Below are 18,999 nucleotides of genomic sequence, written 5' to 3' on the forward strand. Positions count from 1 at the left end.
ATATATGGACTTCCCACCTTCACAGTTGAGACAGATCACTGCCCACTGGTTGCCATCATAAAGAAAAATCTGAATGAGATGTCTCCAAGGATTCAATGACTCATGATGAAGCTGCAAAGATATGACTTTGAACTGATCTACACACCAGGCAAACACATAGTGTTAGCAGATGCACTATCCCGAGCACCCACAATGAGTCATGTGAGCTCTACTGAAGAAGACGTGGATGTTCATGTGAGTATGGTCACTGCTGCACTGCCCGTGTCAGACACAAAATCAAAGCAAATAGCAGAAGAAACAGTAAACAAACAGTGTTACAAACAGTAATAGAGAACATTCATCATGGTTGGCCAAAAGGTTCCTGTCCAAAGCATTTTCACATCAGGTCAGAATTGAGTGTCGCAAGTGGACTATTACTAAAACAGAACAGAATAGTCATCCCACAGGCTCTACGTCAAGACATGCTCAAAAGGATTCATGAGGGACACCTTGGAATTGAAAAATGCAAAAGGAGAGCAAGAGACACTGTTTATTGGCCTGGCATAAATAAGGACATTGAGAACATGATAGGCGAATGTGAGACATGTCAGAAACACCAAAACAAACAAGCAAAGAAATCAATGATAGTAGCTGACTTACCAACAGCACCATGGCAAAAGGTTGGTATGGACCTTTTTCATTTGAATGGTAAAGACTATCTATTAGTGATTGACTACTATTCTAACTATCCTGAGATGGCGCTGCTCTCAAGCACATCAGCAAGCAGTGTCATAATGCATGTTAAATCCATCTTCGCCAGACATGGAATTCCCAGGATTGCCGTTAGCGACAATGGTCCGTGCTTCAACTGTAAGGAGTGGCAACAGTTTGCAGCACATTATGACTTTCAACACATCACATCCAGTCCTCTGTATGCTCAGTCGAATGGTAAGGCAGAGAAAGGTGTTGAAGTTCTCAAACAGCTACTGAAGAAAGCAACAGAAAGCAAGTCTGATCCTTATCTCGCCCTGCTGAGCTACCGAGCCTCCCCTTTAGACTGTGGTTCTTCACCTGCTGAACTCCTAATGGGTCGCAAGTTGCACACCACGCTACCCTGCTGTGCAAAAGAAAAGCAGAGTAAGGAACTGAGACAGAGACTTCAACTGTTAAAGCTGAAACAGAAATCACACTATGACAAGTCATCCAAAACTCTGAAACCATTGACAAGGGATGATGTTGTCAGGATTGAGGATACAGATGCATGGAACAGGAAAGCTACAGTTCTTGAGGAAGTAGAACCAAGGTCATACACTGTTAGAACTGAGGAAGGACAGATTCTCAGGAGGAACCGCCATTCCCTCCTGAAAACACAAGAAACTATCCAAGAGCAAATCGATGACAATGCCGCAACTGAATATTGATTTTGTTTAACCTCTAAGGAAGGGGGATGTAATGATCAGTAACATGTCATTCTAGAATGGTACACTAGGTGGAGCTGTATGTTTAGTGGTGGGCTACCCACAAGGCAGTAGTCAAGATGGATGCCTGTACACTAGTCCACATGGCTGAATAAATGACTAGCTCAAGCTAGCTGTTCATAATGAAAACGTTTATTTATTTATGAACATAACAGTAAGTTCAGAACAAAGCCGACTGTCTGATACCTGAGCCAGGCAGGTCTGTAGGACTCCAGGGCACTGTGCCTGAATGACTAGGAACCTAGAGAATAGACCCATCATTGGAGGCTGGGATTCTTTCCACTTCGTTCCAGATAACCCTCTTAAGACAATGCCTTACTGGCATTGACAGTCTGTTCCTAGCTGAGCAAATAGTGGGAAGTTTTTGGTTTGTACACTCTCATACATGGTGATAGGACTCCATGCACGTCAGACACCTAACTGACCAAATCCAAAAAAATTAATGGTTCCAGGCTAAAAACTAAAAGCAGACTTCAAAATCTGTCTCATTTAGGTCTAGATCAGTGTGTGATTTATAAGCTCTCTCTAGTATGTGATCTCAGCTTTGCTTCATGATAACGATATTTCCAATTTAAAGTAAATGACAAAATGAAGTAAACCGACTCAGGTACAAAGGTTAGACTTCGGGCAGTTTTCTGAGGATGTATTGTAATGTCTACACTCTAGAGTGGAACAGACAGAGGGTGCAGGACACGAACTGACAACAAGAGAGAACAAATACAATGGCCGCAATGTTGAAGAGCCCATTAGAAAAGAATCCATCTACAATTTTGGAGAAATTGAGTTTTTCGGATTTGGCAAGAAACATGGCAAGGTACGAATCTTCTGCTTTATTCCAAGAAAATTCCAGAATGGAGACTGTTTCAGGTAATCCAGATCTTTCAAAACCACGTCGGACTGCTCCTATTAGCTATAAGTCTGTCATTTAAAGTAAACGGGTTAACGCCTGCCTAAAAGAGTGCACGAAGGGATGTAATCTGAGTGTGCTAAGCATTCATACCTGAACTCCACTGGTCGAAACCTAATATACCATTATGTCCCAATGCATAAGATTTCTTCAGTGGCCTATTTGAGACAAGATGTCACATGATTTTTGGTCACCCGGTTCCTTGAGCAATAATATTGCTTTGCGGGAAAAAGACAGGGTGAGATGAGTAAAGATAATGAATGCTTCATTGCATGTTCTGTTTGGTCAATCAGCTACTAACTGGCCAAATCACCCTACTAAGGTTTATCTGTTTCAATAGGATCTAGTATCTGAATGATGGGCAGTCCTGAGTTTAACTGGCCCAGGAGAATTGCACCGTCAGTCAACACATTTTTCACACCTACAATCTTTGTTTAATTTTGTGTATGTATAAGGAAAATATTTGTCAAACTGATGAGATTTAGTGACCTGGTTTCCCTGATCTACTCATATCATTTTCCAGCTTCAGGACAGAGCTCTGCGATCCTCCAGTTCTGGCCTCTTGAGCATCCTCAATTTCCACCACCCCACCATTGGTGGCCGTGCCTTCTGTTGCCTAGGCCATAAGTTCTGTAATTCCCTCGCTAAATCTCCCCGCCTCTCTACCTCTCTCCCCTCCTTTAAATCGCTCCTTAAAACCTACCACTGCCCTCACTCTACCCTTCAATGTCATTCAGGCTTGGGCTGATAAGTGGCAGGTAACATTCGCGCCACAGAAGTGCCAGGCAATGACTATCTCCAACAAGCGAGAGTCAAACCACCACCCCTTGACATTCAACGGCATTACCATCGCTGAATCCCCCACCATCAACATCCTGGGGTCATCATTGACCAGAAACTTAACTGGACCAGCCACATAAACACTGCGGTGCCACGTGCTAGTAAGTATAGGAATAGGAAGATAGAACAGATGAATGCGTGGCTAAAGGGATGGTGCAGGGGGGAGGGCTTTAGTTTCCTGGATCACTGGGTCTGCTTCTGGGAAAGGTGGGACTTGTACAAGTCGGACGGTTTACACCTGAACCAGAGGGGAACCAATATCCTTGCGGGGAGGTTTGCTAGCACTGCTGGGGGGGGTTTAAACTAACTTGGCAGGGGGATGGGGTACAGAGTGGAGCTATAGTAGGGGGTGATTTACAGCCAAATACAGAGGGAAAAACAAGTCAGCTGGGAAGGCAAAGCAAATATGTGAAGGCAAAAGAGAATATGGCAGGGCTGGAAGGCATTTATTTTAATGCAAGGAGTCTTGCAAATAAGGTGGATGAACTGAAGTTGTTGTTGAACACATGGGAGTACGATATTGTTGCTATCACGGAGACATGGTTGAGGGAGGGTCAGGACTGGCAGCTCAATAGTCCGGGGTATAGAATCTTCAGGCGAGACAGAGGGGGGTGTAAAAGGGGAGGGGGTGTTGCAATATTAATTAAGGAGTCAATTACTGCTGTAAGGAGGGATGATATATTAGCGGGTTCCTCTAATGAGGCCATATGGGTAGAACTTAAAAACAAAAAGGGGGCAAGCACTTTGCTGGGAGTGTACTATAGGCCGCCAAACAGTCAGGGGGAGATAGAGGAACAGATATGTAGGCAAATCTCAGAAAAGTGCAAAAATAATAGGGTAATAATAGTGGGGGATTTCAACTTCCCCAATATAAATTGGGATAGTCAGAGTGTGAAAGGCTTAGAGGGTGCAGAATTCTTAAAGTGCATCCAGGAGAGCTTTTTGAGCCAACATGTAGAAAGTCCTACAAGAGAGGGGGCGGTACTGGACCTAATTCTGGGGAATGTAGCCGGGCAAGTGGTGGAAGTGTTAGTAGGAGAGCATTTTGGCGACAGTGACCACAATTCGGTGAGATTTAAGGTGGTCATGGAAAAAGACAAAGACGGCCCGGAAATCAGGGTTCTAAATTGGGGGAAGGCCGATTTTAATATGATAAGGCAGGATCTGGCCAAATTGGACTGGGAGCAGCTACTTATAGGAAAATCCGCATCAAAACAGTGGGAGACTTTCAGAAGGGAAATAGAGAGAGTACAACGCCAACATGTTCCTGTAAAGGTCAAGGGTGGGACCAACAAGCAAAGGGAACCTTGGATGACAAGGGATATACAAAAATGCATTAGAAATAAAAGGGGGGCTTTTGGCAGTTACAAAAGACTAAAGACGGAAGAAGCCCTAGAGGAGTATAAAAAGTGCAGGGGCATACTTAAAAAAGAAATTAGGAGGGCGAGGAGGGGCCATGAAATAACACTGGCGAGCAAAATAAAGGAAAATCCTAAGATGTTTTATAAGTATATTAAGGGCAAGAGGATAACCAGGGAAAGGGTAGGGCCCATTAGGGACCAAAGTGGCAATCTGTGTGTAGAGCCAGATGATGTAGGTGGGGTTTTAAATGAATTTTTTGCATCTGTGTTCACTATGGAGAAAGACGATGCAGACATAGAAATCGGGCAAGGGGGCTGTGACATACTTGAACATATTAGCATCGAGAGGGAGGAGGTGCTAGCGGTTTTAGCAGGCCAAAAAGTGGATAAATCCCCAGGCCCGGACGAGATGTATCCCAGGCTGCTGTGGGAGGCAAAGGAGGAGATTGCAGGGGCTCTGACACAAATTTTCAGAACCTCTCTGGCCACAGGGGATGTACCAGAGGACTGGAGAACAGCTAACGTAGTACCATTATTCAAGAAGGGTAGCAGGGATAAACCAGGGAATTACAGGCCAGTGAGCCTAACATCTGTGGTAGGGAAATTATTGGAAAAAATTCTGAGGGACAAAATTAGTCTCCACTTGGAGAGGCAAGGATTAATTGGGGATAGTCAGCATGGCTTTGTCAAGGGTAAATCATGTCTGACAAATCTGATTGAATTTTTCGAGGGGGTGACTAGGGGGGTGGATGAGGGAAATGCTGTGGATGTGGTTTACATGGACTTCAGTAAAGCTTTTGACAAAGTCCCGCATAGGAGACTGGTCAAGAAGGTAAGAGCCCATGGGATCCAGGGTGCCTTGGCGCGTTGGATCCTAAACTGGCTGAGTGGCAGGAGGCAGAGGGTGATGGTCGAAGGTTGCTTTTGTGACTGGAAGCCTGTGTCCAGTGGGGTACCTCAGGGATCGGTGCTGGGTCCCTTGTTGTTTGTGATCTACATAAATGATTTGGATGAGAATGTAAAAGGTATGATCAGTAAGTTCGCAGATGACACGAAAATTGGTGGGGTGGTAAATTGTGAGGAGGAAAGCCTCAGGCTACAGGACGATATAAACGGGTTGGTCAGATGGGCGGAAAAGTGGCAAATGGAATTTAACCCTGAAAAGTGCGAGGTGATGCATTTTGGACGGACAAATAAGGCAAGGGAATACACAATGAGTGGTAGGACCCTAGGAAGTACAGAGGGTCAGAGGGACCTTGGTGTACATGTACATAGATCCCTGAAGACAGCGGAACAGGTAGATAAGGTGGTTAAAAAGGCATATGGGATACTTGCCTTCATTAGCCGAGGCATAGAATATAAGAGCAGGGGGGTTATGATGGAGCTGTACAAAACGCTGGTGAGGCCACAGCTGGAGTACTGTGTGCAGTTCTGGTCGCCTCACTATAGGAAGGATGTGATTGCTTTGGAGAGGGTGCAGAGAAGATTCACCAGGATGTTACCTGGGATGGAGCGCCTCAGCTATGAAGAGAGGCTGGACAGGCTGGGGTTGTTTTCCTTGGAGCAAAGAAGGCTGAGGGGGGACCTGATTGAGGTGTACAAAATGATGAGGGGCATAGATAGGGTAGATAAAGAGGAACTTTTCCCCTTAGTAGGGGGGTCAATAACAAGGGGGCATAGATTCAGGGTAAGGGGCAGGAGATTTAGAGGGGATTTGAGGAGGAACTTTTTCACCCAGAGAGTGGTTGGAATGTGGAACTCAATGCCTGAAAGGGTGGTAGAGGCAGGAACCCTCACAACATTCAAGAAGCATTTGGATGAGCACTTGAAATGCCATTGCATACAAGGCTATGGACCAAATGCTGGAAAATGGGATTAGACTGGACAGGGATGGATGGGCGGCGCAGACACGATGGGCCGAAGGGCCTCTTTCTGTGCTGTAAAACTCTATGACTCTATGACTCTAAGAGCAGGTCAGAGGCTGGGTATTCTGCGGTGAGTGGCTCACCTCCTGACCCCCCAAAGCCTTTCCACCATCTACAAGGCACAAGTAAGGAGTGTGATGGGATACTCTCCACTTGCCTGGATGAGTACAGCTCCAACAACACTCACGAACACTCTTAAGGCTAAAGGGATCAAGGGATATGAGGAGAAAGCAGGGACAGGGTACTGAATTTGGATGATCAGCCATGATCTCATTAAATGGCGGAGCAGGCTTGAGGGGCCGAATGGCCTACTCCTGCTCCTATCTTCTATGTTTCTATGTTTCTAAGAAGCTCGACACCATCCAGGAAAAAACAGCCCGTTTGATTGGCACCCCATCCACCACCTTAAACATTCACTCCCTCCACCACCGGCGTACCGTGGCTGCAGTGTATACCATCTACAAGATGCACTGCAGCAAGTCGCCAAGGCTTCTTCGGCAGCACCTCCCAAACCCGCGACCTCTTCCACCTAGAAGGACAAGGGCAGCAGGCGCATGGGAACACCATCACCTCCAAGTCACACACCATCCTGAGTCAGAAATATATTGCCGTTCCTTCATCGTCGCTGGGTCAAAATCCTGGAACTCCCTACCTAACAACACTGTGGGAGTACCTTCACCACAAGGACTGCAGCAGTTCAAGAAGGCGGCTCACCACCACCTTCTCAAGGGCAATTAGGGATGGGCAATAAATGCTGGCCTTGCCAGCGACGGCCACATCCCAGAAACAAATTAAAAAAAAAAAACATTTGTCCAAGCTTGTGGTCACCTGTCCTAATATTTCTTTATGTGGCTCAGTGTCATTTTGTCGGATTACACGCCTTGGGACATTTTATTACGTTAAAGGCGCTATATAAATGCAAGTTGATGTCGTTGATTTGTTTTGGCACTTCTGCTCTTTTAATGATTGGGATTTTATTACAGTTTGTGCAAGTGTCCTGTAACACTCCCCCAGCTGCTATATTTGAGTTGCTGACTGGAGAATGGAATGTGCCAGTCCCAAACTTAGTTGTATCGATTGTTGGAGGAGAGGAAAATGTCCTGCTGAAACCATGGCTTCGGGACACTATCCGGAAAGATCTGGTGAAAGCCGCTCAAAGCACAGGTAAATTTACTCCCATATTCCTAAAATGTGTACAGGAGAACTTTCTTAATCAGTATGTTTCTAGCCCGACGAGGAATGAAGCAGTGCTGGATCTATGGCAAGTGGACTCTGTTTCACATCTGGGTAACCGTGATCATAATATAATTAGGTTTAAAGTAGTTATGGAAAGGGACAAAGAAAAATCAAAGGTGAAAATACTCAACAGGTGGACAGGAAAAAAAGATTGGTCAGGAAAACAGTAAATGAGCAATGGCAGACCTTCAAGGCGGGGATAGTTTGGGTATAAACCAAGTATAATCACATAGGAGGAAAGGTAGGATACTTCCTAAAGGGGGTGCATGAAGAGAGAGACCTGGGGGTATATGTGCATAAATCGTTGAAGGTGGCAGGGCAGGTTGAGAAAGCAGTTAAAAAAACATACAGGATACTGGGCTTCATCATAAATATAGGCATAGAGTACAAAAGCAAGGAAGTTATGATGAACCTTTATAAAACGCTGGTTTGGCCTCAACTGGAGTATTGTGTCCAATTCTGGGCACCACATTTTAGGAAGGATGTGAAGGCCTTAGCGAGGGTGCAGAAAAGATTTACTAGAATGGTTCCAGGGATGAGGAACTTCAGTTACGTGAATAGACTGGAGAAGCTGGGGTTGTTCTACTTGGAGCAGAGAAGGTTGAGGGGAGATTTGATAGAAATGTTCAAAATCATGAGGGGTCTAGATAGAGAGAAACTGTTCCCATTGGTGGAAGGGTCGAGAACCAGAGGACATAGATTTAAGGTGATTGGCAGAAGAACCAAAGGCGACATGAGGAAAAACTTTTTTACGCAGCGAGTGGTTAGGATCTAGAATGCACTGCCTGAAAGGGTGGTGGAGGCAGATTCAATCGTGGCTTCCAAAAGGGAATTGGATAAGTACCTGAAAGAAAAAAATTTGCAGGGCAGGACGATGCAAAACTTGGCAACGTAGTAACTAGTGAGCATGAAAGTAGCAGACTTCAGGAGGACATAGATGGGTGAAATGGGCTGACACATGGCAGATGCAACTTAATGTGGATAAGTGTGAAGTGATGCAGTTTGGGAGAAACATCATGGTGAGGCAGTATAATCTAAATGGTACTATTTTGACTGGGGTGCAAGAACAGCGGGACTGGGGGGGTGCATATTCACAAATCTTTGAAGGTGGCAGGGCAAGTTGTGAGGGCATTTAAGAAAGCATATAAAAGAAAAGAAAGACTTGCATTTATATTGGCCCAGAAATTCGGGTTGGAGGCTTCCCGCGGGTGCAAGCCTCCGACCTGCACTTACCTAGCACGCCAGCCGTTGAGCTGTGGGCCCGCGTGGGATTCCGATCCTGGGCCTGCTCCAACTGCCGGCGCGCTGTGCTTGCGTATCCCAGGGGTACAGTTAGTTCGATGCGTCCCCTGGGATCACGTGGGCCATGGAGAGCCAATGGTAGCAGGGAAATGCCCAGTCATAAAATTGACAGGAAGAGCTGTCAAAACTATAAATAATATAAGCCCCAAAACATCACTAAAACTTCAAATACATTTTTTAAAAATCACATTTTTAAAATAACTATAAATTACATAAAATAACTATTTTAAACAATAATTTAAATTTTTGAAAAATTTAATTACATTTTCTAACAGGGCTAAAAATAAACTTACCTTTCTTTAAAGTATTTAAAAATAATAAACCTGTGGAAAAAATGTTTTAATTTTAATTAATTCACCACTTACCTTGTTAAAAGCAGGCCTTGTGCCTGCTTTTTACATGTGTAACTTCTGGAGACTTACCCTCCCGGAGAACCCTTCAAAAAAAACATAAGTTCCATGCGTACGCGCTGCCTCTCTGGTGCACGCGTTCGACCTCTGAACCCCTTCCTTTAAGGGAACGGAAGTTCCGGTTTCCCGCGCATGCGCAGTGCATGCACGAAACCAGCACTTCCGTTGGGCCTACGGGTGAGTACCCCGTGCGTACTCACCCGTGGAGACCCAAATTTCTGGGCCATAGCGCCTTTCACGACCACCGGACGTCTCAAAGTGCTTTACAGCCAATTAAGTACTTTTTGAAGTGGAGTCACTGTTGTAATGTGGGAAACGCAGCAGCCGATTTGCGTACAGCAAGCTCCCACAAACAGCAATGTGATAATGACCAGATAATCTGTTTTAGTGATGTTGGTTGAGGGACATCGGGGAGAAGTCCCCTGCTCTTCTTCAAAATAGTGCCATGGGATCTTTTATGTCCACCTGAAGAGAGCAGATGGGGCCTCGGTTTAACGCCTCATCCGAAAGATGGCACCTCCGACAGTGCAGCGCTCCCTCAGCCTAGAGTGTCAGCCTAGATTTATGTGCTCAAGTCCCTGGAGTGGATATTGGATACTTGACTTTGTAAATAGGGGCATTGAATATAAAAACAAGGAAGTCATGCTTGTCACATTAACAAATCTCTGGTTAGGCCTCAGCTGGAGTATTGTGTACAATTCTGGGCACCACACTTTAGGAAGGATGTCAAGGCCCTGGAGAGAGTGCAGAGGAGGTTTACCAGGATGATACCAGGGAGTTCAGTTTATGTGGAGAGATTGGAGAAGCTGGGATTGTTCTCCTTAGAGCAGAGAAGATTAAGGGGGGGACCAATGTTCCCCCTAATTTTTCTTTTGGCTGCACGGCCCATTCACAGGTTTGTGTGCGAAACTTATCCTTGGAAAAACCAGTCCCGGGCTGTGCGGGACCGGCAAATAGTTGCGTGGCTGCACAGCTGCGCAACTTAGAGGGAAGGTTGGGGAGACCTAATAGATGTATTCAATATTATGAGGGGTTTGACAGAGCAAGTACTGTAGTGAGAAACAATTTCCTCTGGCAAGTAACCAGAGGTCATAGATTTAAAATAATTGGCAAAAGAACTAGGGGGGAAATTAGGAGAAATTTCTTCACACAGAGAGTTGTTAAGACCTGGAACGCACCACCTGAAAGCACAGTGGAATCAGATTCCATAGTAATTTTCAGAAGGCAATTGGATATGTACTAATTTGGACTAATTTGAAGGGTTATGGGGAAAAAGCTGGGATGTGAGACTAAATTTGACAGCTCTTTCAAAGAGCCGGCACAGGCACGACGGGCCTCCTCTGTGCTGTAAGATTCTATGATTCTATAATTCTCTTCCTTGATGTGAACCTCATGGTCAATGATCTCAAAAGTGGGGGCAGTGGGTGGGGGCAGTGGGTGGTTAAAATGCAGGGAAAAGCAGATTTTTAAAATAAATTCTACCAATTGTCAGCCAAAAGGTTAAGGGGGTTATATAATAGATAGAATTAGAGTTTGTTTGCTGCTTGAAATTAAAATATCATTTTTTCCCCCCAATTTCCATACAGGAGCCTGGATCATTACAAGTGGTCTGCGGGCTGGAATCACCAAGCTCATAGGAGAAGCGGTCCGTGATCATGCCTTGGCCAGTACTTCATCTAAAATCAAAGTCTTTGCAATAGGAATATCGCCATGGGGAATTATTTCTGACCGTGAAGCCTTAGTCAATGTTAAGGTTAATTATTCAAATGATTTACAACTACCTCCCTCTTTTTACACCTCTCCAGCTTTAAAGGGAGGTGTGTCCTATTGTGAAAGATATGTACAGTGGACATGCATTTTCATGGATCTTCCACCATAAGTCAGGAAGGGGTGCGGCAGAAGGCCTGGAAAATAGGTTGGGTACTGCATATGCCACGTCCTGGTCTTCACTGCCACTTTCCACAGGGCCTTGTTTGGGGGCAGAATCTCTCCCTGCCCTAAACAGCGTGGCCTACATCAGAGGGGGAGTGGCTAAGGGAGGTGAATCCCAGGCTGGGAGCTTTCTCAGACTGGTACCCACCAGGTGACCTGCATGCCGGGCAAGCAAAGACATTCTGACCTGTTGGGTGGCCGAAGTAGAGGCCACCAGGTGGTCCAGGCCTGGGACTCAGCTTGGATCCTGAAGAAGGAATTGGATTTATTTACAAGGCCCCAATCAAAAGGTAGCTGGGCCTGGGGCTTGCAGGGCACTCTGTAATGTTGGGCCTCCCACCATTATTTATAAACTCCCCCCCATGTTATAATATAGGAAACACAGCAGCCGATCTGCACACAGCAAGGTCCCACAAACAGCAATGAGATAATGACCAAATAATCAGTTTTAGTGATGTTGGTTGAGGTGTAAATATTGGCCAGGATACCAGTGAGAGAGCTCTTCTTCTAAGTAGTGTCATGGAATCTTTTCCATCCACCTGAGAGGGACATGTGGGGCCTCAGTTTAACATCACATCCAAAAGACGGCACCTCTGACAGTGCAGCACTCGCTCAGTACTGCATGCAGTGTCAGCCTAGATTTTTGTGCTCAAGTCTCTGGAGTTGGGCTTGAACCCACAACCTTCTGACTGGGAGGCGAGAGTGCTACCCACTGAGCCACAGCGGACAGCCAATTTATCTGCAACAAGTAATGTTTTGGGGTATTTTATTGTTAACTTTGACCATCTGACTTTCTATATATTAATTTTTGCAAACCTTTAATTAGAAGCACAGTCCAGCAATCTACCGGGTTGAGGAGACAACACATGGTCCTCCTTATTCCTTGGACAACAACCATTCCCATTTCATACTGGTGGACGATGAGACTCCCAACGGCACCACCGAGCTTTGGCTGAAATTACTGAAGCATATTTCTCAGCAGCGGACAGGCTACGCAGGTAAACATGATAATGGGAATCCCCAATGCTACACGGGGGTGGTGAACAGAAACCTTTGCACGCCCCAAGGAGGCAACTGGAAACTGTCATGAGATGGTGTGTGTGAGTCGAGGTCCGTATGCTGAGTGCAAATCACGCTCTCTCCTTGTTACAGGAATCCATTTTCAGTTTGCTTAAAGCAGTTGAGTGATAAAACATGAGGCAATAGTTTGCCTTGTTGGTGTACAATGAATATGAGCACTTTAAGGTTCACTGATCAGTTGGGCAAACTAAAGGGCAGTGAGGGGTGGGCTTGATGAAAGCATCTGTAAGTCTGCTTGAAAACTCCAGTGTTAACATTTTTTTTGCTGTCTTGAAGAAAAATGTTTGGTGTATTTGTAGCACCAAGTCAGCAGCATTGAATCACAAGAACACAGGGATAAATCACACTTATCTCATTTATCTGAAAGACTCCAATTAGTTGTCTGCAATCTTATTTTGGTATGTATTTTCACTCACCAAGGGATTTCTAACTCTTGCAGCCAGGCGGTAGATTTTCAACTTTCCGTCCAAAATAAAACTGGTGTTGCAGAGATCTGCTGCGTGTTACAGAAACGGCCCGATTTTCATTTGTCAGTCAAAGTGTCGGCCGTGGCTCAGTTGGCAGCACTCTTGCCTGAGCCAGAAGGTCGTGGGTTCAAGTCCAGCTCCAGAGACTTGAGCACAAAATCTAGGCTGACACCCCAGTGCAGTACTGAGGGAGTGCTGCACTGTCGGAAGTGTTGTCTTTCGGATGAAATGTTAAACTGAGGCTCCGTCTGCCCTTTCAGGTGGATGTAAAAGATCCCATGGCATTATTTCGAAGAAGTGCAGGAGAGTTCTCCTCGGTATCCTGATCAATATTTATCCCTCAACCAACATCACTATAACAATTATCCAGTCATTATCACATTGCTGTTTGTGGGAGCTTGCTGTGAGTAAATTGGCTACTGCGTTCCCATACATTAAAAAAAAATTCATTTATGGGATGTGGGTGTCGCTGGCAAGGCCAGCATTTATTGCCCATCCCTAATTGCCCTTGAGAAGGTGGTGGTGAGCTGCCTTCTTGAACCGTTGCAGTCCATGTGGTGAAGATACTCCCACAGTGCTGTTAGCTAGGGAGTTCCAGGATTTTGACCCAGCGACGATGAAGGAACAGTGATATATTTCCAAGTCAAGATGGTGTGTGACTTGGAGGGAATCTTGGAGGTGGTGGTGTTCCCATGCGCTGATGCCCTTGTCCTTCTAGGCAGAAGAGGTCGCGGGTTTGGGAGGTGCTGTGGAAGAAGTCTTAGCGAGTTGCTGCAGATCATCTTGTAGATGGTACACACTGCAGCCATGGTACGCCGGTGGTGGATGGAGTGAATGTTTAAGATGGTGGAGGCTTTCTCTCTCTCTCTCCTTTCTTTCTTTCTTTTTCTCTCTTTCTTTCTCTCTTTCTTTCTCTTTTTCTTTCTTTCTCTTTCTTTCTCTCTTTTTCTTTCTATCTTTCTTTTTTTTTTTCTTTCTCTCTTTCTCTCTCTCTCACAGATGGCCATTTCCCAATGCCAGCTTTAGTGCCCGGACAGAGAGTTGAAACGTAGCCTCTGGTGTCTGGAAAGTGTTTCCACATCAAGTTCAACTCAGAGTAAAATGATATTTCTGTTTCCTCCACCAGTCATCCTTGTGGCCTCTGTCAATTTAATTGCAGATCAGGGCAAATGATGGGCAGTTGTGTGGACTTACGTCAACTAAAAGCTCAGTCAAAACAAGCCAAAGCTCCTTTCATACAGGATTCTTAACAGCAGGCAGAGAGGAGACGTTGGTCTGAGCGGTCTGTGACAATCTTCTTATCCAGTTCCTAATACACATACAAATTGCAATACAAAAGATACAATAACAGATTTTTGAATTGTTGCACAACCTCTAAAGCTGTGTCAACCTAGGTCTAAAAAATAACAAAAGTGGACACTTTTTCCAAGCATTGGATGGAAGGGTGCGGTTATTATTACCTAAAAGGCACTGTGTCATTAATCCTTTTGAAGATATTCGGTTAGTCTATTATAAATGTCCTCCCGCTCCGTGAAAACACAGCATTGAGACACGTACAGTGTGCTTTAAACTCTGCTTTTGTCTTTTGCAGGAACAGGCAGTATTGAAATTCCTGTGCTCTGTGTTCTTATACATGGCCATCCAGAACTGTTGCAGGTAACAACCTTCTTGTTTGACAAGCTAGTATACAGAATACTGGTTGTGTAACACACAAGCATTTCAACTCTTTTACTGAGGGAATGGCACAAAGAACGGCTTTCATTAAATTCTTTTTAAGAGCACACCAATCAATTCAAACCACCAATTTGGCCATAATTTTGTGTGTCATGAGTTGATCATGTTATTCACCTGCACTGCCATGTTACCGGTCTTTGTGACTCATTCATCTTCTCCATACATTGGGATTGGCCTCTTGTCCAATGGGGAAATAATCTCAGGACGGTTAACCTTAAAGAGCTGTCGCCTTGTAGAACCCACATGATCACCATCCACAGTATTGTGCCGGGTAAAATTCTTGACCTGGAAAAAAGTTAACATATTAAAGGAGAAGCCTACTGAAAGAGGAAGTGCTTCAACGCAAAGGACTTTCTCCTTTATCCCATGTTTCAAAAAACTGAGCCCATTGGAAGAAATATTTGAAACCAGCATTATCCCTACCCCCGACCTGTCAAGGAAACTGGCATATTGAATCAGAGGGAGGCCGAATTGCCTCAGCTGACATCAGGGCTAAGGAACAGGTGTAAGAGATAGAGGGGGTTATTTTGGCCAAAGGCTGAAAACAGGTGCTAAATGGGTGCAGTGCTAATAAGACTAGCCAGTTTTAAAGTCTGGGTTTAGCACACAGTTTTTGTCCTAATTGCTGATTATCATATTTTTAACTTGCCCAGAGGTACTAATCTCAAGTGCTGATTAGACACAATTTTTGTGGAGCAGTCTATGTGGGCTCCTGGCACCCACTTCCACTGAAGTTGTGGAGTGCGCTGGCTGGCACACAGCAGTATGTTTCAGGATGGCTCAGGGACCAAGGGAGAGGGTTCACAGGTTCTCGTATGTAACACTGGAGGTCCTGGCGGGGGAGGTCCAGAGGAGGAGAGATGTCCTGTACCCGCAAGGGCGGGGGGGGGGAAGGACGCCACCTCACCCTCCTGTCACTCTCTCTTGCAGCAGCTGGTGCTGCTCTGCCTGGCCTCTCATCCTCCTCCCATTCTTCATCCAGACCAAAGGGGGACCCCTAGCAAGATGTCCATGACCAAGCACTCCCTTTCTCCTGGTGACTCCTATAAGTTGTCCAATAAGGTGGAGTAGCTCGAGTGTTAGTGAAGTCTCGACAAAGTATCCCAGAAAGTCTCCTGGTGTGTATCAGAGGTCCTCTTCGCAGCTCTAGCAGAATTAACATGAAATGGTGAGTATCCCTTTAAGTAGCGTTTTAAAATGACATCAATGCCGTGATTACCCCCAAACACTTGGGCGCTGTTAGGAGAGGGCATTAGTAGAAGCCACCGAAATGCCATGCAGCCTCTTTAATGAGCACTAGTAGGGATTTTAAGTGGCAATCAGCTGTTTAATGAGCCTCCGGGCGGCCGTTCCTAGCGCTGGTTTCAACTCCTTTACCAAGATGGCGTCTTGCGCTAAAAATGGACTATACCAGCGTTTCAGCTCACGACCACATATTGGCCACCTTGGAGGCACTTTAGCGCCTAAAATATCTGGTGAAAATTGCCCCCAGTTGGCTTCCTTTATTTTTCAAGATGGCAGTCCAGGAGCACATTGATTCCCTATCTTGTACCAGCTGAGAATTGCTCTGTACCTAAATGAGAGTCAGCATACATCAACTTTTCTGGAATGTCGTCCTTTTGTCAGAACTGGAAACTGGAAGATCAGTGAACTCTTTAATGGAATTGTTCTATAAAAATGTATCTTCCATTTTCCAAATCTGATGAGCAATCCTACTCCTGAAATATGAACCTCTCGTGTCAGATGTTAAGAGACATATGCACAGCATTTTCTGTTTTTATTTCAGCTGAATCACACAGATCAGGAAAATCCCAGGTTTGTGGTGAGGCAAGTGAACTCAGCTGGGCCATTGGTAAGAGCACTACCATAGGCCTCAGCTTCCCTGTGCTAGTGAGGGAAAAATCACCCAGTCTTGTTGCTCCTGGTTACTATCCAGTGACTCAAGATGGCCATTTGGCCCATTTTAGCTTGTCCATCTAGAATAAAGGACTTCCCGCTTTCCACCGCCCCCCCCCCCCCCCTGCCAACCCAACTCCACACCACACACACACACATCATTTAACTGACTTTTGAATGATTGAAAGTGGTTGCCTCCATTACCCTACATGGCTAAAAGGGCTAAATTATGAGGACAGGTTACATAGATTAGGCTTGTATTCCCTGAATATTGAAGATTAAGGGGTGATCTAATTGTGGGGGGCGATTTTCCCAGCCCTGAGGAGGCAGGTTTGGAGGCGGGACAGCTGGTAAAATAGAAAAAAGTGAGTGCGGGTTTGGAACCCCACTCCAACCTGCCTCCGCGCAATTTTGCCGGAGGCGAGCTTCAGGAGTGCGATTCGGTCCTGCCTCCAAGAGGCAGGATAGGCAGTTAAGACCCTTAACAAGCACTTAAGGGCCTCTGTAATCCTTTTTTGCCAGGCCTTTGTTATTTCCCCACATTTTTAGCATGTTGCACGGTGCTCCTAAACCACACCAGCTAATCCTGGCGGGTTGACAAGTGGCTGGCCTCCTCACAGCTGCAGCTCCACCATAAAAACGGAGCTTTCAACAGGGATCAGTTGGAGGTGGCAGAACTTTTGTTCCACACATGTTTGAGCACTTTTTCCAGGCCTACTGAAATTGGAGGTGGTGCAGCTGCGATCTATCAACTTTGGGACCACCTGGGAAAACCCTCTTCCCACTTGGACTGAGCGCTTCCCCAACAGAGGTATCTACCAGCAGCATGGGAAATATTTATTTCCTTTCATCATGGACCTCAGATTCAGAGGAAAAGCAGCCACGGCAGCAGCAGAACCAGGATCAACAGCAGCAGCAACAACAGGAGCGCCAACCTTCTGCTCACCCACCTGATGCTGCACAGGGCAGAAGGCACCAGCGCATGGCAGCATGTCGCCGCAGGAGATACCCTCATCTCAGGTTTTACAGACAGAGGATGAGCTTCCTCAACATGAGTGAGCAGCAGTTCCAAATGAGGCTGAGACTTTTGTGAGAGGTTGTCGGAGACACCTGTGCAATGCTGCACCAACACCTGGAGCCCAGAGGATCCGGTGGACACCCCTTACCAGTGGCTGTCAAAGTCACCACCGTACTCAACTTTTATGCTTCAGGTTCCTTCCAGGGATCATCAGCGTCATCTCCCAGTCAGCCGCCCACAGTTGCATCACGCAGTTTACCGATGCCCTCTTCGCAAAGGCGCACAATTACATCAACTTTTCAACTGATGAAGCAAGTATAACCGCGCGTGCGTTTGGATTCGCAAATATGGCAGGCTTGCCAATGGTGCAGGGCCTCATAGACTGCACACATGTGGCCCTTAGGTACCCCATCACAACCCAGCTATTTTTGTCAACCGCAAGGGCTTCCACTCCCTCAAAGTACAGCTGGTGTGTAACCACAAGAAGATTTTGCATGTTTGCACCAAGTACTGTGGCAATTGCCATGACTCACTCATCCTGCGGCAGTCTAGTGTGCCTCTGCTCTTCTATCGGCCAAACCAACTGAACGGATGGCTACTTGGAGACAAGGGTTACCCCCTGACGATGTGGCAAATGACGCCGTTCAGGAGGCCAGCGAACGAAGCTGAGTAGCGCTACAATGCGAGCCACATTTTGACCAGGTCCATCATCGAACAAACAATCGGCTTGCTGAAGATGCGATTCAGATGCCTTGACAAATCAGGTGGAGCCCTGCAGTACTCAGCAGCCAGGGTCTCCAGAATGGTCATGGTCTGCTGTGCGCTGCACAACATCGTACAGCATTGTGGCTTGCAGCTTCCTGAGGAGCAAGTGGCTCAGTACATAGCCTCCTCAGATGAAGAGGAGGAGGAGGAGGAGGAGGAGAATGTGGAGGCGCATCAACCAGCAGCAGCACTTTGCTGCCCAGAATGCAAGGGATGCACTCATCTTGGCCAGATTTGCTTAGTTTGCCCATTCTAGCACATGTGCTTGGCTCCTTCTTAGCACAAGATCGACAATGGACATGACTCGCTGGCTTCCTCTCACTCTTGACCACCAACCTGACCAAGCAAGTTTCGCTGAAGCCGCAATGTGGAACTTCCAAAATCGAAATCACAGAGGCCATAACGTCAACAGTTTGCCATCAGCAGAGTTTAATACATTGACAAAGGGATGGCATTTAATCATTAAACACAAAAAAACACCCAAGTGACTGCCCGTGTGTCTACTTGAGCTTTATCTTCCTCTTATGCATGCTCCTATGTGGTGCTTCCCCTGTGGCTTCAGCAGAAGTGGAGGCCCCTTGCTCACTTTCATGCTGCTCCTGCTGCGACACCTTTGGCGGGCGTCCTTTGCGTTTGCGAGCCTGTGAGGGCTTGCCAAAAGTCTGCTCC

General features: G+C 46.0%; 1 protein-coding gene across 1 annotated transcript in view; it reads left to right on the forward strand.

The window, feature by feature from the left end:
- Window positions 1-18,999, forward strand: part of trpm5 (transient receptor potential cation channel, subfamily M, member 5) — a 133,839-nt gene that overhangs the window by 20,423 nt on the left and 94,417 nt on the right. The window contains exons 3-7 of the mRNA XM_086007635.1: window positions 2,124-2,271; window positions 7,474-7,654; window positions 11,025-11,191; window positions 12,197-12,368; window positions 14,509-14,573. Of these exons, the coding sequence (XP_085863761.1) occupies window positions 2,124-2,271; window positions 7,474-7,654; window positions 11,025-11,191; window positions 12,197-12,368; window positions 14,509-14,573 (733 nt within the window). The remainder of the gene's footprint in view (window positions 1-2,123; window positions 2,272-7,473; window positions 7,655-11,024; window positions 11,192-12,196; window positions 12,369-14,508; window positions 14,574-18,999) is intronic.

The sequence above is a fragment of the Somniosus microcephalus genome, chromosome 15 (assembly GCF_052327205.1).
Source record: "Somniosus microcephalus isolate GS21.2 chromosome 15, FLI_Smic_1.0, whole genome shotgun sequence".
NCBI lineage: Eukaryota > Metazoa > Chordata > Chondrichthyes > Squaliformes > Somniosidae > Somniosus > Somniosus microcephalus.